At 40.7% G+C, this 23,020-nt stretch overlaps 1 protein-coding gene across 2 annotated transcripts in view; it reads right to left on the bottom strand.

Annotated features, from left to right (window-relative positions):
* Nucleotides 1-22,441, bottom strand: part of RNF11 (ring finger protein 11) — a 29,730-nt gene extending 7,289 nt beyond the window's left edge. Inside the window, exon 1 of one of the 2 annotated variants that reach the window (XM_083509766.1) lies at nt 22,355-22,441. In XM_083509766.1, the coding sequence (XP_083365892.1) occupies nt 22,355-22,426 (72 nt within the window). In that variant the 5' untranslated portion in view covers nt 22,427-22,441. Of the gene's footprint in view, nt 1-21,625; nt 22,275-22,354 lie in introns of those variants that run through there. The other variant, XM_083509765.1, reaches the window with a different exon arrangement.
* Between the last annotated feature and the right edge of the window lie 579 nt (nt 22,442-23,020).

The raw sequence follows: 23,020 nt of genomic DNA, 5'->3' as shown, positions 1-23,020 counted from the left end.
CAGCAATATTCAGCAATAAAGGTCAAACTGGATGCAATGGGGGCAGGTCTGTGCATTTTGCAGCATGTCAGCCACATTTGCATGTCACACTAAGCCGAACCATGGCTTGGTGCAAACATGCTGGCTTGCGAGGAGTAGATTTTGCTCCTCCCTGGTCTTTTTAGGTGATAGATGGGTGGCAGCCAAGCCAAGGTTTGGCTCAGCATGTTGTATAGACCCACAACTGTGATAAGAGCTCTCCTTAACCATGTTTTTGGGGTTACAGGTTGTGGTTAAGGGGAGACCTTATCTACAATCCTGGATGCAATGGCATTAAATGGCAAATGGGGATTCTATGTAAGAAGTTACATGGGGGAAGGGAGCAAGTATGAAGTAACACATAAGGTAAAAAAAACAAAACCACTTCACAATTATGCTAATTGGCAACTGACTAGGAAAGAGATATTGGGCTTAGAGGAACTAGATCAATGAAAATGCTAACCCAGTGTGCAGCAGCTATGAAAATTAGAATCCCATGAAAGAAAGGGACTGAAAATAAAATTGCTTATATCATAATACTACCATTATACAAATACTATGTTCAAGTTCTGCTTGCCGTACCTAAAAAAAGGATATCATTGACCTGAAAAAAGTGCTAAATTGAGAACCAAAATGTTTTGGGGGCTGGAGAGGAAAGGTTATGTTAAACGTGTTGCTTTAGTGGGGAAAGTGAGTAAAGGGTGCGGGAAGAGAAATGATAGCGGTATATGCAATTATGTGTGGTATGGGGGAAAGTTGATAAAGAGCAAACTTCATAGCATGCATAGTTAACGTTAGGTTTTCTAGTGTTAAGAAAGAGGTTAAATTATGAAAAATAATAAAGACTCTTCAAGTGGCTAGTTCAGCCATCCACAGCCAGGTGCTCTCCTGGATTTTTGGACTACAATTCCCATCAGCCCCAGCCAGCATAACCATTAATAATGATATTATAATGCTTTGAAAAGAGGTCGTAGCTGGGAAACTACTAATCCTTGGATAAAGATAATCTGAAGATTACTTTTTTCAGTTTAATAAATTGATACAATGTTCAACATGATTTATATAAAAAAATCAGAAAATACTCTAATTGCTGTTCAAGTGTGTTGTCTGACCAACCAATATTGTGCTGTGACACTAATACTAGTTAAAAATAGGTATACTGATTGTCAGACTGTTACAAATCATAGCACTGACTTTGGTGTGCTCAAAATTTGTTGGCTCAAGGAGACCATTCTAGGCCCATTGAGCTGCTTCAGATATTTAGAATTGGAGCTTCTAGACCACAACAGAGAAGAGAATTCTGTTTTTTACTCCTGTAAGACATATATGAGCTTGAACCCTTGTATGCAGTAACTAAAATTGAAAGAAAGTATATGCCTTCGAAACACAAGAAGACAGAAAGAGCCTAATCTTGACACCTGGAAGACAGAAAGAGCCTAATCTTGACACCTGGAAACAAACTAGAAGGCAGTTTGCCCTGAAACATACCACTCTTGGGGTCTGTTGTGGAGACTAGGTATGTAGCAGAGCAAGGCAGGATAGGGATATAGCAAAAAAACAAAAACTGTATAGTGAACTTTATAGAAATTTAAGGGTAGTGAAATTTAAGGGTAGTGATTTTTCTTACCCCACCATTAAAAACATCTATCATGATTACAAAAACATTTTCCTGGGCATATTGATGTACAATATTATACCAAAGAAAACCCAAATACCAATTTTGATTTTTAAAAAGATATGTTGTTTTACCTTCTTTTGTTTACCCAAACCTAGTTCCTTAGGGTGCCTGCTGCCTACTATAAATAAAAGACTGTAATTTGAGAGTTTTTTTCTACAATTTTCATAACTGTGAGCATAACCCTAACCACCTAATGTTGATGGTTGAATAGAAGCCTGGGGAGGCCCAGACCACTGCTGGCTTTTGAGGCCCCTAGCCACAATAAATGCAGCCACAAAAAAAGATTGCTTATAACATGATCTTTAAAGAACGGCAAACCACAGCAATAAACAAGCAGATGAAGTGTGAGGGAACAGGAGAATCTGGCACTTAAAAACAACAAAGGTGGTACCTAGCAAATGTGTTTAGAAAGTTCCAAGGAAAGGGCCCCCTTTGGCTGCCACCTGACTGACCTCAGGGGGCTGGGATCCACAAGAGGACCCTCAGACTGAGTTCGCCTATAAATCAGATATACCAGCTTCACAGATTACTTTGAGGGCTCTGCTTTGAACTCTAATCTTACTGCATTTTCCTGTAAATTATCATTTATAACTTACAATATTATATGTGACTAAAGTTATTTTATTAAATAGCTTTCATCCTGCACCTTCATTCATAACAGTCCCCAGAGCAGTTTACAATCCTCTAAAAATCCATAAACCAATAAAACATAAATTGGAATGCAATAAACAGCATTCAGCTACAGCATTGGCTAAAAAAGCAACAAAACTCAGAAAAAAGCAGGAAGACATCAACCTACATAAGCTGCTGTGTTCAAACAGCATTTACCTTCTTTACCTTCTGTCCCATATTTATTTATTAAATATTATATACCACTATATACTAAATATTATATACCACTAAATATTATATACCAGTTAGTTTCTGCTAAGTGATAGTGGGAACCAAGTAATGCAGGTGCCACTACTGAAAATACCTGACCATGCATAACTTCCCTAACCCACAAAGCAAAGGGATGTGCAAGAGGACGTCTGTTGATCTCAAATGTGTGGCTGGATTCACACAGGGTCCTGCACTAAACCACCAAGCCACAAATAAATTTCTGTGTAGATAGTTATCTGTCTCTGTGTTATTTACATAATTGTGATTCTTTCCATTTCTTGAGACTATATACTTTTTTTCTCTTCCTAGAAACTAAACTAAAGGGAGAGCCAGTGTGGTGTAGTGGTTAAGAGCGGTAGTCCCTTAATCTGGGGAACCGGGTTCGTGTCTCCGCTCCTCCACATGCAGCTGCTGGGTGACCTTGGGCCAGTCACACTTCTTTGAAGTCTCTCAGCCCCACTCACCTCACAGAGTGTTTGTTGTGGGGGAGGAAGGGAAAGGAGAATGTTAGCCGCTTTGAGACTCCTTAAAGGGAGTGAAAGGCGGGATATCAAATCCAAATCCAACTCATAGCTAATCTTTAAAAGGTAAAAAATAATAAAATCTATTTTGTTTGTATTGCTGACTGCTGAATGCATTTGTTGTTGTTTAGTCGTGTCTGACTCTTCGTGACCCCATGGACCAGAGCACGCCAGGCACTCCTGTCTTCTGCAGCTTGGTCAAACTCATGTTCGTAGCTTCGAGAACACTGTCCAACCATCTCGTCCTCTGTCGTCCTCTTCTCCTCGTGCCCTCAATCTTTCCGAACATACAACTACAATAAACTTCATTAAATTTCTGCATTAAAAAAATTTAAATTACTCCAAGACAATGGGGCTGGAATCTGACTATTCATCCATCCAATGAAGATTCTGGAAACTGGCAAAAAAGAATTAAGTGAAGAGCAAGAAATAATAATTATTTTAATGAAGCATAAAGCTCCTTGTTACATGCAACTGATTTCTGCACTTCAATTATTGCACAGCATGCTCCCTCATTCCAGGATAATGTCTTAGGGTACAGTTCAGCCTGATGAGTTTAGTGGCTCATCAGTGCTGCTCTTCACTTGGTTCCTGTCCCTACCAGGTGTGATAAATTTCATTTTATCTGGCAAAAGTCCCATATTCAGCCTCATTGGAAAAGTACATGCAGCAGTATAGTTCAGATCCAAATCTCCAAGGTGGACAACCCCAGCTTGTACCTCTTTAATGAGGTACAAGCTTTGTGAGAATAAAAAATTCAGGAAACAGAGTGCAAACAGCGATAAGATTCACAGGATGTGGTGTGGAGTATCAGAAGCAGTTGCATAAACAGAAGTGCTGGTCTGAATGCATCCTTAGAAAGTTGTTTTGTTTTGAAGTGGAAGAAGGGAAGGGTCTACATAAAATTCATTGTTATCAGAAGCTACTCCTGAAAATCCAATAAATCACGATTTACACACTAGGAAAAAATGTTAATTTTAAGCACTCTAAATTGAGAAAGTGCTGTGTTTGCCGAGGACAGCAGAAAGGTTGCACAGCCTGGTCTGGAAGTCAAAAGCATTTGTCTTGAGAAAGCTGCAAAAATAACTCATTTCCAAGGGGCAATGAACAATACTACAACAATGGATGTGGCCCCTGCTTAATCCCTGCTTCCTTCCAAATTCCAGCAGCCTTTCTATGGAAGTCTATTCATGCTCCCACCTGCCTTGCATATTAACTGTAGATTTATAGAGATTGCTTCTTGGACTGAAGAAACCATTCCTGTTAGCAGCAGCCTTGCCTGGGCAATACAAAATATTGTGCAAAGCAGCCAAGTTAAACACTGCCTGGCAGGACTGGCTTTACCACGAAGCCAATGGGATAGAGTGGCATCATTTTACCCTGTAGACGGGAGAAAGTATTTCCTTCCTTAATAGTTTATTTACTACTGCTGTTTGCTTGCTCCTCTCCTCCACCCCACCCCCCAACTCTTCCATCAGCCAGTGCTTGTGTCACTTCAGGCAGGAGAGGACAAGCCAAATCAAACAGCCGAAGTAGCACATGAATCAGGCCACAGGCTGCTTCTCCATATTTGTGACATGGTAACTATGAAAAATGGAACCAGTAGCTCATTCCACCTTGGAAGCTACTTCAGTGAAGAGTGAGGGTTATGCCAACATTGTTAAAATTGGCTAAGCTGTGTAGAAAGTTGCCTCATATAAACAGCTTCCTAAGTATAATGGCACCCAGACTATTCCAGTGTTTTGATAAATGCTACCACGCTGCAGAAGTATGTATGCAACAAGAAGCAGGAACGGAACCACTGCAGTTCCCTTGCATGCAATATATTAGAGGGGCATTACTTCCTTGACTGTTTAGATTTAATCATCGTCTTTCACTTTTACAGAACTATATCTGAAACCTCAGATAGAAATACAACTCTATTACTAAGCATAAAATCTACCTTCCAAGTATCATAACATGGGACAAGAGTGGCCAACCTATGAACATTCAGGTGTTGTTGGGCAGTAATTCCCATCATTGCTGATCAGTGGTTGGGCTAATGGGAGTTGAAGTCTAACAACATCTGAAGGATCACAGAGTTAGCCAACCTTGATTCAGGGACTCTAGAACAAATTGGCTTGGAAAAACCCAATAACTGTGCTTTGATGGTGTCAAAAGCTGCTGAGAGGTCAAGGAGAATTAACATTGCTACATTTCCCTGTCTCTCTCAATAGATGTCTTCATACAGGGTGATCAAAGCAATTCCTGTGCCAAAACCGGACCTAAGCCCATTTGAAATGGATCTAGAATGTTGATTTCTAGAAAGCCTGGATCTTTCCAAGAAAGCCTAGATCTTTCCAAGAAAGCCTGGATTTGATCCATGATTCCACCCCCTTCTTAACAGTATGCATTTTTTAAAAACTGGCTTGATGATCAGACTACTTTCAGAACAGAAAAGTACATTATTTCAACATTTCTGCAAAGTTGCTCTCCAACCAACAGTTTATCAGCTTCTTTGGATGATACTGGGGGTGCACAAACAGAATCAATATATACAAACCGCACAAATTTAAAGTAAAGAATCAATGAAATGAACAAATCCCTCCCTTACATCCCTTCAGATCGGAGTTGGCAGGAATTCCTTGCTTTTGGAGATTGCAATCAGGGAAATAGCATATAATATCTATGTACAGTATGTCCCCACGACAGTTGATAGTTTAGAAATGTTGCCATTTGAGTTTCCTACAAATTCACTTTAATGTGAAAATTGTTTCTGTTTGTGGAGCATATATACGATCCCTAGGATTTTTACAGACTGAGCATCTCCATGCTGGTTGGCCATATGTCTCATACGCATTTAACCTTAATCAACAGATGGGCATTTCTGGCAGATTAATGCCTAGCTGCATAAATAGGGAACCATGTGTGAGGGATCACATTTGGAGAGAGGCCATAGCTTAAATGATAGAGCACATACCTTGGAAGCAGAAGCTCCCAGGATCAATCTGTCATATCCAACTGAAATATTCAGGTAGAAAGATCTTTGCCTGAGACCCTAGAAAGTTGCAGTCAGAGTAGGCAGTACTGGCTCACTAGATAAATATTCTGACTTGGAATCAGGCAACATCCATGCACAATTCACTCTCGGCACCAACCTAGTCCAAATATTTCCATCCTTGTTCTTGGGACTATTTTATTTTATACACTGTAGGAGTTACCATCTGATATGTGTGCCTGTGGAAAATTCTGCTGTTTCTTATTTAAACCAGATCACTCAACTTCTGTCCAAGATGGAGGTGAAAGTTACTTAAGTGTTTTGTGTGTAAGACCAAACCTCCTAGTTCTTCCCTTTTAAAACTGGCAAGATATCTTGGTGGGGCTTTTTTGGCTGCAACACTACTATTGTTTAGCATTATGTGCACAAACTGGAATAAGCCTTAGGCCTGTATAATCTTTCATCTCTCTCTGGCCATGGCAACAAGATCTGGAGCTGACACTTCTACTGTTAAATTAACCAGAGCCCCCTACTTGGAGGGACTCAGCAACAGCAACTAAGACACCATCCATTCTGTGAGGATCAATGACCAAACAAGACAAGTAAATGGTGTTGTATGGCGCTACACAAAATGGACCCCATTTACCCTGAAACATTGCATATTGAGTTCATTCTAGTTCTCTAGAAACAGAGTAAAGTAGATACAAAAAAAAAACCCCACACCTTGCTTGATTAAAGCAATTACCTTGTTAATTGGTAAGGCTCCAAAGTGGACTGTCCAGATGTAAAAGAGGGAAGGGTTTCTGCACCTTTAGCAGCAGTCATGCAAGTTACGCCTGCTGAATTTCCCTTTTCTGCACAACCAAGGTGCCCTAGTTTATCCCCTAATCCAAAGGGGATGTAAAATGTTTCTCTCAAATTACAATAACAATTTCCCTCAGGGATGAGGGAAGTAGACACTCCAATTTTACCATACAGCTTACAAAAATTGGTTTTTTGTTTTGCTTATTGCAACAGCTGAACAGCAACCAAAAAGCACTTTGTATGTTGAATAAAATGTGTTTACACTAATGTATCTGATATGGGAAGCATGGACAGTGGTACCTCGGGTTATATATGCTTCAGGTTACATACGCTTCAGGTTACAGACTCCGCTAACCCAGAAATGGTGCTTCAGGATGAGAACAGAAATTGTGCTTTGGCAGCAGGAGGCGCCATTAGCTAAAGTGCTGCTTCAGGTTAAGAACAGTTTCAGGTTAAGAACAGACCTCCAGAATGAATTAAGTTCTTAACCCGAGGTACCCCTGTACTATATTCCTTTTTGTGATAACCCAAAGCTTATCCCTGCTGTGACTGTGCATTTTCAGTTTCTAGGGCACAAGTCCAAGAGTGATCTCATTCAGAGCTCAACCACTTCTAATACAGAATATATGTTTGCACTAAGGACACATGCAAGAAAGAAGTATATTCACTCAGGTGGTTGATAATACTTTTTTTAAAAAAAACTTCCAAACAACTGGTTATTGGTTTTTTGTTTTTTTAAAAAAAGCTGTGCCTGGAGACAGATAATCAGGTTGTGTATCCATTGCAGTGACCAAAGGAGGAATGACTGATGAGAGGACAGCAGAAAGAAGGAAAACCATTGTACACCTGCATCAGCACAACCAGACACCTTCATCTGCCCCAGCTGCAACAAAACATGTCTCTACAGCCAGAACAGGTGCTGTGTAACTCTCCAATGGTTTGACTTCACCCCCAAAGGGACATTCTTCCATTGTCTGCCGAGACAGAGAGATACCAACTCTAAAAACACAGATTGTCTATGTTCAAGAAAATATTTTCTTAGCTGCTAGGATGGTTAATAACATGAACTGTGAAATTCCTGGTTCAAATATGAGACCAGTCTACCTTTCACTGCTGTTGTAAGGAATATCAGGTCAATGTATGGGAACTGTTTTGTGTATTTATAGGGCAAAGCAATATGATGTATACAAAGGGTTAAGTATCTAGCTATATTAGCATATAACCAACATACTGTAAACTGGGTGGATTAGGACTTTTTCAGGTTCTAAATAGAGCATTTCACTCCAAACTTTAGGTTTTGATCAAACACCAGTACTGATGACATTTCTGATGGGAGAATGGCTACCACAGCCTCTGATCTCCCACTGGTTTGAAAGCTGACTGTTTTGAGTTCAGAAAGTAAGACTCAATTGCAAGCTAGCAAAAAACATAACAAAACCATTTCCTCCAAAATACAAATACATTATATTGCTAAATTTGAGAAAGGTTTATTTATACACACAATGTTCCTTTAATATCAAGCATGCTAGATTTTTAGTTTGCTGTAGATTGGTTAAAGAAGGTGCTTTTTATATGAGCACTCCTATATTTTGATAGTGTTTAGCACAACTGAGATCAAATTATGATCACTACTTTTCCTAACAAGTAAACCAAAATTATCATGAGAATATTTTAATGCTAGCCAGTATCTCTCTAGCTGTACCACCTGAGGAACAACATCAATGCAGCCTGACATCCTTCACAGTGCATTTAAATACACTTAACCAGATTTTGTATTTTAGTAAAGTACCATAGAAATGAAGCTATTGAAACTGAGTTTTGGAGGATGATTGTTTAAGAAAAAATAATTATCATCAAAGCTGTTGGACAAGATGCACATAAGAAAGACACTGCAGTTCTAAAATCACAACCCAAGTCTCCTGACTCCTAGTCCACTGCCTTATTGCCTGAATTACTCATTTTAGGCTGCTGTAATACTGAACTATGAAAATATCATTGCCAAAGCACTAACTGGAATTTTATCTAAAGGAAACATAAAACAACTGAAAAAGCTGATTGTTCATTCTGGTCCAGAATCTAGCTAATGCTGGGTGTTCCTGGTTAGATCCTCAGGGTATTATGTAATGTTTCCCATAGATCAGTTAGAAAAATGCAGGCATCTCAGAAATCGGCCACCAACGGAGCCCTGCAGAATAATCTTATCATTTCTCTTACAATCATGAGGGCAGAAGGGAATAAAAACTAAATAAATAAAACCAACCTCCACAATACTGCAGAATCACCCATGTGTTAGACCACAGATCAACACACACAAGACCACCATACCTATGAGCCACAGGCTTGTGATTTTCATTATTAACTGCAGTAATGTCAATAAATCTTGGCTGTGAGTCCTGGAAGATCTGCTCCTTTACGGGCCTGGGAAAGCAGGGTCCTGACTGACTCCACTTACAAAGGCTGATGCTGCTGGAGAGACGAATACTGGCTGTCTTAGTGGAGACCAAGGTCATCAAGCCTGAGCCACTATTGGCAGTAACAGCAGAAATATATATGCTGTATGTTTAAGATAATATTTTATTCTCTTGCCAGCTATGCTGTTTCAAATGTGCATTTTATTGAACTTCCTTTAGTAATGTTTTCTTTTGTTATGTTTAATTTTTTTTGTTAACTTGCTGTGTTAAATGTGCATACTGTACATGGCCTCCTTTGTATTATTTTGAAACTTATAAAGAAATGTGATAAAGAAATGAAATGAAAAATAAAAATAAATAAAAAAGCACTCTTACTCTTCTTTTTTTAAAAAAAAAACACCCACCAAGAGTTACTTCCTGTATTATTTTTCACATATGGGATGACTGTCAAATGTCAGTTCTGTGACTCTTGTATATACACATATATAGATTCAGAAAGTCTCAAAAGAATTCCAGTGTTATCGAGTTCACAAATCAGTGACTTGTACTAATTAAAAAATGGTGATATGGAAGTAACTTGAGCAAGTCATCTCATGCCTGCAATAAAACATGAAAGAAACTCTATGTGACATCAGCTTGGAGGCAGAAGATGCAAAGTGTTACGCCAGTTTCAAGACAAAGTATTGGACACAATTTAAACAGATCACCACAATGCAATATGAAATTGCATTACAGACAATTACCGTACTAAAAACCTCACACTCATTAATACCCAGAAGTAAGACAATATACCAATATTGCTATGCTGGCTACTCAGCCTAGCACAGATGTGGTGCTGGTACCCTACAACCATAGCTTGCATATTAAGAATCAGCCTTAGGAATATTCACAATCTATCTCTTCCCAGTGTGAAATGCTGCCCTTCCCTTCATGGTTGTTCCATGTTTGCACCAACTGATCAGAGAAATGCAAGGGGAAGTTTTGCTCACAAAGGTGTAACCTTTGCTCATGTTTTTCTAAACAACATAGCATCCTGCACCACAGAGTACATGGTGCTGTTTAAATTCCTTTGTATACATATAGGGGCTTGTTGGCTTGGGACTACTTGTTAAGATTAGTCAATGTCCTAGTGTGTACAAAAAGAGCTCTATATCTTGGCAATGAGAGCTATATAGTATATTTCAAACAATGCTGTTATGTTATGGCGGCTAGAGAACGAGTATAATGGGGCTATTAAACCCCAAACCAAAAACCAGTTCATCTTATACAAATTTATGTGTTAATTATTTATAAGATTTTTACCCTGCCCTTTCTTCCTTAGGAGCACAGGGCAACTTAAACTAATAAGCAGCAAAATAACTAATCATACCATAGGGTGCTCAACACTGGCTCTATTGTCAATTGCAGCTCCCCCATTTAGCAGGCACTGTGTATTACTTCAAAATGCAGTAAGCCAGCCCTATTCATTTATCTGAGTGAGACCCTGGACTTCTTCCCCAAAATCGTTCCCTGATGGCACAACTGTCTGAATTGTGGTTCCACTTATCCCACAGTTAGTCCTATTAGTTCCAACATGACTCTGGAAGACGTATTTTGGTGACTACAGTCTTAGTCAACTATCTTGTTGCAGGCATTTTGGCACAGTATCAATCCTGCAATTTGGCAGCTTGTCATTTTAGATATCTTAGCTTAAATAGAGGAGTGACTGAGAATAGCTGTTCTGTATTAAACTACAAGGAGAATGTAGTTAGCCAGAATACAGTTGTGCTACCAAAGTTGGAGTTCAGCCAATACATCTTGTTGAAACATAATGAGATTTTTGAAGTTCAGTCAAACAACAGTATCACTTCTGCTGTAAATTCATTGTCCCTATATAAGAGATTACGATAGAATAGCTGAGTAGATTACAGTTTCTTACAGCAATTCAGCATCAAAGTGGATTAATAAACTCTACCTGGAACAGCCATACAAAATAAAATCATTAATAACCTTTGTTTTCCCCTCATTTTACCATGGGTATGTTGGGACACCAGAGCTTTAAAGCAGGCTATCACCCTATTAAAGAAAATAAATACTGGAACTGTTTTCAAATTGAAGGGCAACATTTAAATTCATAAACTCAATTAAACATGTTAGAGGTAAGGACCAGGATGCTAAATTCTCTTAAAAAAACAACTGCTACTCTTAGTCCTTGAGCTATGCTGACACTATGATAAACAGGGATGAGCATGACACTAAGTAAGTTTTCTGAAGCACTCGAGCACCTCTGAATGTAAGTGATGACACAGACAATGAAATCTGAAGAGCCCACAAACCAAATTAGGTTTGTAAGACATTTGGTTTAGCTCATTTATAAAATAATGCTGGAATGGCAATCATATGACATAGTTTTTATGCTCCAAGAGTCCTCAGGGACTGAATGCAGATACAGGCAGTGTGCAAACCTGGCACATGGCATGTCTCTCTGCATGCATGGAGGTCACTGCATTCTGTCTTCCATGCACAAATACAACTGGAGTGTGCTCTCCATAGCTAGAGACTCGGAATTAAGCATTTTCTGCTGTATCTTCCCTAGAATAGAATTACATTTTTGATCAGTATAAATCATTTGCTGTGAAAGCAGACACAAGTTCTATAAGTGATAAAGGAAAACTGAGCATCGTAAAAGCACAATGTGACTTAAGCATTTTGAAAACACAGCAAAGCTCCCACTCCCCCACCCAAGCCCAACCCTTTCTAGCACTCCACTATTTACCAAAGTCTGTTGCTGTGGAAACAAATCTACTGTAATAAATGACAGTTTTGAGAAGAGAAGGAAACACAGCCGAGTCCCATGACAGAAATGAATGACGTTATTGTAACCATCGATGTCTCGTGAGTTTATCACCCGCTTACATACATCAAAACAGATGCAAACACCCTCTAAATAATCTTTCACCAACATATGAAGACCTGATGACACACTTACTGTAAACTGCCCAGAGATGCTTAATTATTGGTGAGTATATAAATAGGGATGCGGGTGGCGCTGTGGGTTAAACCACAGAGCCTAGGACTTGCTGATCAGAAGGCCAGCAGTTCGAATACCCATGATGGGGTGAGCTCCCATTGCTTGGTGCCTGCTCCTGCCAACCTAGCAGTTCAAAAGCACGTCAAAGTGCAAGTAGATAAATAGGTACTGCTCCAGCGGGAAGGTAAACTGCGTTTCCGTGCGCTGCTCTGGTTCGCCAGAAGCAGCTTAGTCATGCTGGCCACATGACCCAGAAGCTGTACACCGGCTCCCTCGGCCAATCAAGCAAGATGAGCGCTGCAACCCCAGAGTCGGCCACGACTCGACCTAATGGTCAGGGGTCCCTTTACCTTTATATAAATATTATAAATAAATACAATTTCAAATATTAGTATTTTTACCTTTCAGGATCATACTCCAAAAGTAATGTCCTTTTGCAGCACATGGTTACTGGAAAGCTTGTATTTACTGCCAATGTCATACCACACAGTGAAAGTGTGAGAACAGTCAAAAGAGCTGACTTGCAGCTAAGGGAGGAGTGGAACCCTGAAGGAACTGAAAATCCCTCTTCCTATGAAGAAGCCAGAAAGAGCTTGCCCACTTCTATCTCATACAAAGGGTGAACAAAGACAACCATTAGGCAAGTGATACTCTACCGAGGTGTGCATGTAACCACTTTATAAGATGCTCATAGAACCATAAGTTGAAAGGGACCCTGAGGATTATCTAGTCCAACTCCCTGCAATGCAGGAATATGCAGCTATCCCTTACGGGCATCGAACCTTAAACCTTGGCATTATCAGCACCATGCTCTAACCAACTTAGCTGTCCAGCTGTTGTATTGTCATTTGTATTGTCCTGCGGAGTAGTGAGGAATCTTGTCACACCTCTGAACCCAACCATAAATCTAGGAAAGCAGAGGAATGGCAAGATTCTCCTCACCAGCTGGCAGGGTGATAAAAGAGAATACAGACAAAAAACCAGCTTGTTAAATGGTTATTCACTCATATTCACTCACATCTAGTACTGTTCAGGACACAAGAAATAATGGAACTTTCTCCTGGTAACCTCTTGATGAGATTGTTGCAGGGGTTGGGAGTTGTTGGCCCTCCAGATATTTGCTGAACTACAATTCCCATCAGCCCCAGCCACCATGGCCAATGGCCAGGGATGATGGTAATTGTAGTCCAGCGACATCCAGATTTCTAGAGCCCTAAAATTTCGAAGTAAAAAGTGATATAAATATTTAGAATAAATAAACTACTCCTGAAGAACTGCTATAGATCTTCAGTGTAAATAGAGCATGAGCAAAGAATATATAATTAACAAGAGAACAATACCGAATCAGGATTTTGAAAGTCTGCCTTGAAAAATAATGGGAGGGGCGTTTCCCCCTAAAAAGCAGCAGCAGCTTACTTTAACATAACTGATTGGCTTGATTTGTCCCATTAACCTACTTTGTAGCATCCAAGTGAGATGCCCCAACATTGCACAAATACGCTAAAAAAAGTAAATAAAGACTAATAAGTTCCCACTATTTCATCTTTATTTTTAAATTTTTCCTATTGAAATCTACCATGCAGTCTCACACATACACACCTGGCATTTAACAGATATACTTTATGACTACAATTCTCTGAACATTATGAATGGGTAAGGGCAGTTTTACATAAGGCTCTCTAACCTCCCTCTAAGAACAGGCCCGAACCCTTAGGGATGCTCTTTTCAGTTGGCAAGAGAGGGAGAACTTTATGTATATAAATGCTGGGTCCAATCAAGTTCACTGGAATGTGACTTTTTCCATTACTAAGCCATGAAGTTATTGAGCTGGAACAGCTGCAGAAATTGAACTTTTATGACATCAGAAAGCTTCAAACCTCAGAAAGTTGAGCGCTAAAAGTGGAGCTGGAAACAACAAAAGCTTGAATAAACTGCCAAATATAAAATAAACTAGTTTCTAAATGACAGTTCTTCTTCTACTCAGAGTTCATAAATTTAGTATGATCAAAAGGAATTTCATGAAACAATCACCCTGAATGGCCCTTACTGGGACAAATGGCATTTGTCTGAAATGTTACCCTACCTCACCTACTAACAACTACTCAGATGCAAGTCCACTGAGTACAATGGGGTTTATAACCAAAGGATTACAGTGGTACCTCTGGTTACATACTTAATTTGTTCCGGAGGTCCATTCTTAACATGAAGCACCACTTTAGCTAATGGGGCCTCCCGCTGCTGCTGCGCTGCTGCCATGCGATTTCTGTTCTCATCCTGAAGCAAAGTTCTTAACCCGAGGTACTATTTCCGGGTTAGCAGAGTCTGTAACCTGAAGCGTATGTAACCCGAGGTACCACTGTATAGCCAAAGTGATGTACAGCATTCAAAGGGAGGGGAGTGCTGTAGTGCAGAAAGGGTTAAAGCGAAGGCCCAGCTGTTACGGCATCCACAGCACCACCTGATAAAATTGCATGATGTTACTTGGTTAGAACAATGTGCTTCCAAGAACAAATGTCTATTACAATAAGAAGTGATAGTTGCACAAGTGTGAAGAGCGACTTACTGGACCTCGTTACTGTGACCTCGTTGGTGAGGAAAGACAAACTGCACTATTTCTTTGTTACGGCAGCACCATATTGCCACATTATGAGAATGCAGTTTTACTATATCACTCAAAGGAATTACCTCATGTAAATCTTTCAAATAAATAGGAGCACCTGCAAGGATACCCCAACCTGGTAACCTTTCCTTTTTGTAGATATTTCTATTTAGTACTTCCAATGTATTTTACCTCATGTCTTTTGTACAATAGTTGTTAGAGGATGAAAAATGTGAGCGTTCCTCTACTGTCCCACTCACCCCTACTTCCAACCTAGGAACAGGACATTGTGCTGGGTAAAAGTTAGTGCTAATACATCCCTTTGTGTATGTATAAAAACACAAAGGAAATGATATAAGTATTAGGGGAGATCCTTGCTAACAAATTAAGTTTGCAAGTCCAACCTGAATATGGATATGGCACCTCCAAAGGAATCAGTGTTGGCATTCTATGTTTTGGGGAAATGTGCTTTTGCTGTTAAAGTCAGCCTTGTACTGGTGGCTACAGCCTAGTTATGACACAGTGAATAATACATAAAGGTATTGTAACAAAACCAGGAAAAAAATTACAGGCTCACAAAAAATATTTAAAATCGTGACCTGATCTCTCTAGAACTTGCATAAATCAATACAGCCTTTAGATTTTTTTGCAGCTGGAAATGCTGTAACAAACATCACCATGGGTGCAATCATATGCCCACTTACCTGGCAGTAAACCCCTTTAACTCGATAGTTTTCCTTCTGAATGAACATGTAATAGTATTGTTCTACATATATGCCTTTCTTTAGAAATGCAATGCTTTTCTAGGAGTTGATGGCAGTTTTTTAGGCTGCAATCTTATGCTCATGGACACTGAGTTAGCTTAATGTACTAATTAGGACATACGTCTGAATGAAACATGCACAGGATTGAACTACATTATCCACTTCATAATGAAATATGCACTGGTGACTCTGGTTTTCAGTTATTATAGCCTATTTAATTAAAAGCTCCTTATGTTTAAGAGCCAGTGTTAAAGTATCAGATGAACCAGATCCAGCAGATCAATTATGTCAAATGCAATCTCAAAGTCTATTTTGATAAAGCAACACTATTTCAGGTATTCACCATATAGTTGGATTAAACACAGACACACACTCAATTAAAGGAAAAGTATTTAAATATTCAACTAGCAATTCAACTAGAAACTAGCAATACGAATTCAACTTTCATATCTTTGCCAAAATTAAAGTGTCTGCAACAGCAACTGAACACATTTCTCCATAGCTCTAATAGTTTTCAAGCTTAGCTCTAACAATGGATTCACCATTTGTGCCACAACAAAGAACTATTTCAAGCAGCACAGCAAAGCACACTAGCAATAGTTGTGGCTTCCAGGCACAGGTGTACCTGGCACACCACAAAAGAGCCCTAACTCTGGCCAACAGGGGGAGCAGCAAGAAACTAGCCAGACAGGTTCCTGAATGCCAACAGGCTTGACCACAGCAGGTCATGACAAAGCACACTTCTTTGATTTAAGCAGAGCAACTCAGCTTCCTGCCTTATATTTCCCACTCTCAGCTTTTCCCAATACCCATATCATCTCCAATGACTCAGTAGGAACCTGACATGACAAAATATCATTATTATAGTATTGTCCCAGGAGATCTTTTGGTTTGGAATCACGCTATACAAGCTAGCTCATGTCATCATACTTCATCCCAACATTTAGTATGATGGGAGGAGTTCTTTTTCCAATTCCTTCAAAATCCTTAACATCCCAAGTCTTTATGTAGCTTTACTGTTATACCTGAAACTAATCAAAAACTATTTCTAGGTTGTTGGATAACTTTTATTAGTTTAGTAAAATATTTGTGCCTCATCTTTCCATTCATACAGGGCTCACAAGGCAATAGTAAACAACCATATGTATCAGGCTAAGAAACATGATTTCCTTTACAATTGCTTAGCACTTAAAGGAACCATAAAATAATCCTTTGGGATCATTACTCTTTCTAAGCACATTTACTTGAAACTTTAAATTACTTCTAAATAAATGTGAATAAGAGGGGAAACCAAAGTGGTGCATGTGAATACAGAAAAGGTAAAGGTAAAGGTACCCCTGCCCGTACAGGCCAGTCGTGTCCAACTCTAGGGTTGTGCGCTCATCTCACTTAAGAGGCCGGGAGCCAGCGCTGTCCGCAGACACTTCCGGGTCACGTGCCCAGAGTGACGAAGCTGCTCTGGCGAGCCTGCACCAGCGCAGCACACGGAAACGCCGTTTACCTTCCCGCTATGAAGCAGTACCTATTTATCTACTTGCACTTAGGGGTGCTTTCGAACTGCTAGGTGGGCAGGAGCTGGGACCGAAAGCCGGGAGCTCACTCCGCCGCGGGGATTCGAACCGCCGACCATACGACCGGCAAGGCCTAGGCACTGAGGTTTTACCCACAGCGCCACCCACGTCCCAGTGAATACACAAGCATGCACACAAACCTCAAAGGAAAAAGTTCAAGTCAATCAGAATAGGTTTTTTTTAAAAAAAAAGATAAGTAATTTGGAATTAGCTTAGAAAAACACTGGTTGGAAACTGTTTCCTTATAGACAAATTAAAAGGTAAGAGACATATTGTTGTCGTGAAAGTGTAGTAAATTACTGTATTCCTTTATTCACCAGTGTTATATACAAATATCCTTTGTATATACACAAACATTTACCACTAAGAATGATATGAAATATAAGAAGTATAATAGTTGTGGAAATATATGCTAACCAATTATTACTACAAATCAGGGGGGGGAATATAATGGGAAACATGAGCAAAATAAAATGGTAGCAGACAAATATTTTCTGCCGCCAGTTGCTAAATGTGGTATATAACAGAATACATTAACTCTTTCCTGCCTCACCTCCTTCTGTTCCATTAGTGTGAGAGTTTATGACCTATATATTCAGTGTATAATTGGGGTATATGAGGGGATAAAGGAGGGGTAGTAGAGATAAGTGGATACAGAATTGCAGTTTAAGAATGTTCACTCAGAACTATCCACTGAGTTCAATCATATTTACGCTTTAGTAAGTATGTTAAGACTGCAGCCTTCTAACTTATGCATCTTTACCTAAAAGTAAATTTCACTGACTTCAATTAGACAAAATCCTAAATAAGTGTGCACATAATTGCAACTGTGCAGAGCCTATCCTATTCATGTTTATTGAGATAATCTGAGTTCAATGGAATATACAGTACACCCAAGTAACTGTGCATAGGAAAAGCAGCCTTGCATATCAATACTCAGAAAGAAAAAGTCCCACTTTTTTCAGTGCCATCTATTTCCCAAAAGTGTGCAAAGTTATGCACAAGATTCAGATATTGGTGATCCTTCTATAACATCCCTGCATTCTCTTCTTTTGAATCATTCACACAGTCCATCAGAGCCAACCTATAATTATCATCTAAAACACCTGTAGGTGACCGATATAAATTAAATACTTCCTGTAATTTTGTTAACTATTTATTATTTGAATATTTTGAATGACTTTACATCCTGATATTAAATACATGGAAGTAAGTCCTTGCAACATGATAGTTGTGAATGTGATCCTGATTAATGTGCATGCCAGATACATGCATGCACCCAAGGTAAAAATGAAAAACGCCAAATGAACAGTCTCTTGTACGTGCAGATATAACTTCACTGGATGACTGCTAGTGTTTTTAGGAGCAGCATTTTATCAAACCCCATTCCAAAATACCAAGGCTGCAATCATATGCATGCATACTTCAGCTGGAAATGTATCTCATTGAACTCAATGGGAGTTCAAATGGCCTGGTCTACATGTCACATTAAAACCATAGTTAAAAACAAAATATGGTTTAATGTGAATGTGCAGTATGTTTTAAAAATTCTTGCTCCACTCCAATGTTTGAAACACAGATATATAAGCTAGGGACCAAATGGCACCTTTAATCAAGGTTACAGTCGCCAAAATTGAATGTCTAGTTGCCATTTTGGGGCAAGATGGCTCTAAAGTCTTATTTTTCAAATGATGAACTGACTGTGGTTGATTATCAGTTAAACATCTGGCTAGTGCAGATGACAACCTTGAACTAGGAGTTGAGTTAAGTTGAGAACTTAAAGAAGAAAAGTCACTTGATCCACATATATATTGGCCTATTCCTGTCCCTTTTTCTTAATGGTCACTCGGACCATTCTTAACGTAAGAATATTCTTCACAACTGAGCAGGGCAGTGGGGTGGGGTAAGTGAAGACAAGCTACAACAGTTAACTATAGTGTTGTTCACTGCTCCTGTCTAAACATCAGGAGTTAAAGTTTTGCAGGACCTCCTCCATCAGCTTGAACACCTCCAAGTCTTGGCTTTCCCAAGTGCAGACAGGCTGTGCAAGCAGGAGGAGTGAGAGCAGCAGGGACCCGGTGCAGCCCTGCCACAGGGATCAGGCGATGGGGCAAGCGGGCAAGCGAGCTGCTGGCCTCCAAGCTGGGCTCAGCACTACTACTTATAGCAGGACCTCAGCCCTGCCCCACACAGATGGAAAAATGTGGAGTGGTACATAATGCTCTACAAAAGATGAAGTCTTCTGCTGCTACACAACTGCGCAAATCAGCTGGCTTGCAGAAGAAGAGACTGCCCTTTCGCTGAAGCACTATGGTGTGAACCAGGTGACTTACGCCATAGCATGGCAGCAAAAAGCCCCGCTGCTGTGCACCAGCCTGCCAGACGGTGCAGATATTGGGCACCATCCTGGTGCCCGGGCATCTTCACTTGGTCGCAAGTGGCCGAAAGCCAAGCGCAAAAAATTCTGGGGGAATTTTGAACATGGCTCCACTCCTGCTGTATCACCAGGAAACAAGTGACTCTCTGGCTTGCTGTGATGCCTGAACATGGGTTTGTGGTTTGTTTTCCCCAAACACATAATTGAGAAGTAAAGTAAGCCAAGATTCACACGTCACAACAAGCCAGACTGTCTTGTTTTCCAATGGGTCAGCAGCGGACAAGCAAAGGGAGAACTTTTGAGCCGTGTGCACCTTGCTTTTTTACATTAAACCATTGTTTGTTTTTAACTATGATTTAATGTGCTAAGCTCACCAGGCTTATGTTTGAGATGAGGGTGCAAGTCACATTTCAAGATTCAGTGCTTGCTAAGAAAACATCTCATATCCTGTAAAAAATAAAGTGATGGGGGGGAGGGGGAGAATCAATACTTCCTTTATCTTAAATAAAATATGGAAATATAATTGCTTAGAATCCAAGCCTTATATATTCATAAAATAATTCATTCTGTTTACAGCTGTTCTAATACCAAGGAATAAATCTAGATTAATACACTGTTAGATGTAAATCAATGAGACAAAAATAATTTATTGTTTCTCCAAAACATAAATAAGTGTGTTTTTCTGGTTATAAAATGAACGCAAATACAGATTAAATTTTCTTCATATATTTTGACATCAGCAAAAATATTAATGAAAAACAATAAAAAGCTAATAATCCCAATTCTAAAACTTGCAAATTCATACCAGAGAGGACACAAGGGAAAGAGAATAAGAAAACACCCAGGAGGAAAATGTCATTGCCCTGGCCTGCTGACAATCACATTTGGGAGAAATAGGATCTATTGCCATAAGAAAGTTCAAAATTAATGATTGGAGTTACTGCTTTTGCATATAATGAATGGCAGAATAAAGAAACTGAGACAAAGATACTGTGTGTGTGTGTGTGTGTGTGTGTGTGTGTGTGTGTACAGTCTTCGCCTTAACAAGGTAATGAGACAAGAACAACACCAGACAGTGATGTCACCGCATGAAGAAACAAAGGAAGCTGCACAAGCTGAAAAACTAGAACCCCTGTTCTGTGGCCTAAATGAAGAGACTATATCTGAAATCATAATTTTAAAATGTCATAATTAAGTTATCAGGTCCAGAAAAACAGTGTCATCAATTAGGTGTGAAACATGCTTACACAGAGGTAATCCCCGCTGAAATTTGGAGCTTGCTTCCAAGTAGAAATGGTTACAATCTGTTTTATTCAACCCAAGATGTAGTTCTGTTTTATTTTTGTTGCTGTTATATATATTTTGCCCAGTACAGTGTTCCAAGCTCACTTCTGAAAGCTGTTTTCTATATATCTGCCTTTTAAAAAGGGAGCTCGGCATATTAAAAGACAAACACAGCAGCATTTTAACGCTGAAAATCAGACAAGAGAGGCACAGAAGAAACAAAGAAAGTCTCCCCCATCAGGCTGAAAGCAAGAGGTTCAGCTTCGAGAGAGGTCTGGACAGTTGTCAAATTTCAAACCTCAGGAGTAGAATAAGCACTGGGGGTGGATAAGGTGGGGGCAGAAGGGAGGCCCCCAATTTCTGACATTCAACTCATGAGGTATAAGTATTTTGGTTAATATCGATTCCTAGCCGTTGCATAAATGTCACATGTATGAGGGATTTTCATTTAAAAAACAAAACAACAACACCCCCAACAAAACTGTGCACATCCACACAAATATCAATAAATGAAGCCTCTTCCCCACCAGGTTGTCCTGTGTTTTGGGGTGGTTTTTTTTTTTGTAGCCTTCCCGTCCACCTTTTAAATTCCTCTCCTTCCCCACCCCGCAAGCCCAGCCCCGGGTTTGCCCGTCTGACACGCGCAGCCGTTCTCACGGCGACCCCGACCTCCTCTCAATTTGTTGTGTTTTTCCCCTGCCCTTCTCCTCACCCCCCAACACACGGTACCTGATATGGCGGCGGCGGCTCCTGATCCGGCTCAGTCCCATCCCCATAGCTGGCCCTGTCCGACTGGGACTCGTGCAGCAGGGAGATGTCATCCGAGGTGGGGGATTTCAGGCAATTCCCCATCTTCCCCAAAGGGAAGTGGGGGGTGTCCTCCTCCTCCTCCTCCTCAGAGACACAATGGCAGCTCCGGGCGACGGCTTTCCTCCGGCCTCCCCTCAGCAGCAACAGCAGCAGGAGCCCAGCTCAGGAAGCTCATGCCAGCCTGCCAGCCTGCATAAGCAGCTTAGCCCCGAGTCGGCTCGCCCCAGGGACCCGCTGCCTGCCTGCCTGCCCGCCCGCCTCCCCCTCTTCCTCGCCGCACTCCGGCGGAGAAATGGCAGCGGGGTTGGGAAGGGAAGGGAGAGCGTTCTTAGCCCTCGGCCGCCATTAGGGCCTCGGCAAGGGGCTTGCTTAGACCTCCGGCGGGGGAACGGGCAGGGGAAGCGGCGTCGGCGGCGTCCAGGTATATACACAGAGCCCGTCTCCTCCCTCAGCCCCAAGCGCGGTTCTTCTTCCTGGTCACCAGCCTTCTGCGCACTGAGCTTTTGTCAGGCAGGCCTCTCTCGCTCCGGAGCTCCTCCTCCTCCCCTCCCTCCTCCCTCCTCTTGCCCTGATGTCTACAGGCCCGGCTTCTCTCGCTGCACGCCCGGCCCCCACCTTCCTCTCCGAGCCAAAGGGAGAAACAAGCACCTTCAGGATCTGCGGCGGCGTTGAAACCAGCGGCTTTTCCCCTTCGCCAAAGGAGGCGTTTTGTCCCGACATGCTTTCCGTATTAAGTTCCCGTCAGATTACGCGTTTCGTTCTAAAAGGAGCCCCCCCGGCACAGCTGTAGCACTTTTGTCTGGAAGGTGTAACGTTGCATCCCCTCAAATAAGAAGCAGCTGGCAACCTTTCTCCGTTAAGACCGTCGTTTTAATTCAGGGCAACTGTAGGGAGCCCGATTCTATGTACAGTATATACTTCCTGAGAAATCCCAAAGACTTGCTGCCGGATAAGTATGTTCGAGATGACAGCGTTAATATGTTGGCTACTTCCCCATTGCGCTGACAAGTGTTGTTTTCTCCCACTGTGTTGTTAGGTGGGGTGCATATTCTAATTCAGACTGGCAATGGCGTGCATAAAACCAAGAAGCAACAATGGTTTTGTATTATCTATTAAAAAACAACACTAGCAAAAAAAATGTGAGACACCAGAAATTATTCTCCAGCTTTGTTAATATTGTTGTAGGTTGAAGGAGTTGCTGAAGGAGGTCCTTGAGTCTGTAAGGGAGGAGGAGGAGGAGGGGCAGAACTCCATGTGATCTGGGAATGACAGCCAGGAGAAGAGATACACAGAGCAAGCCTTTTTGCAGTTCTT

The sequence above is a fragment of the Podarcis liolepis genome (assembly GCF_965112155.1).
Source record: "Podarcis liolepis genome assembly, chromosome: 6".
Taxonomy (NCBI): Eukaryota; Metazoa; Chordata; class Lepidosauria; order Squamata; family Lacertidae; genus Podarcis; species Podarcis liolepis.
This window is presented reverse-complemented; position numbering and strand designations above follow the sequence as displayed.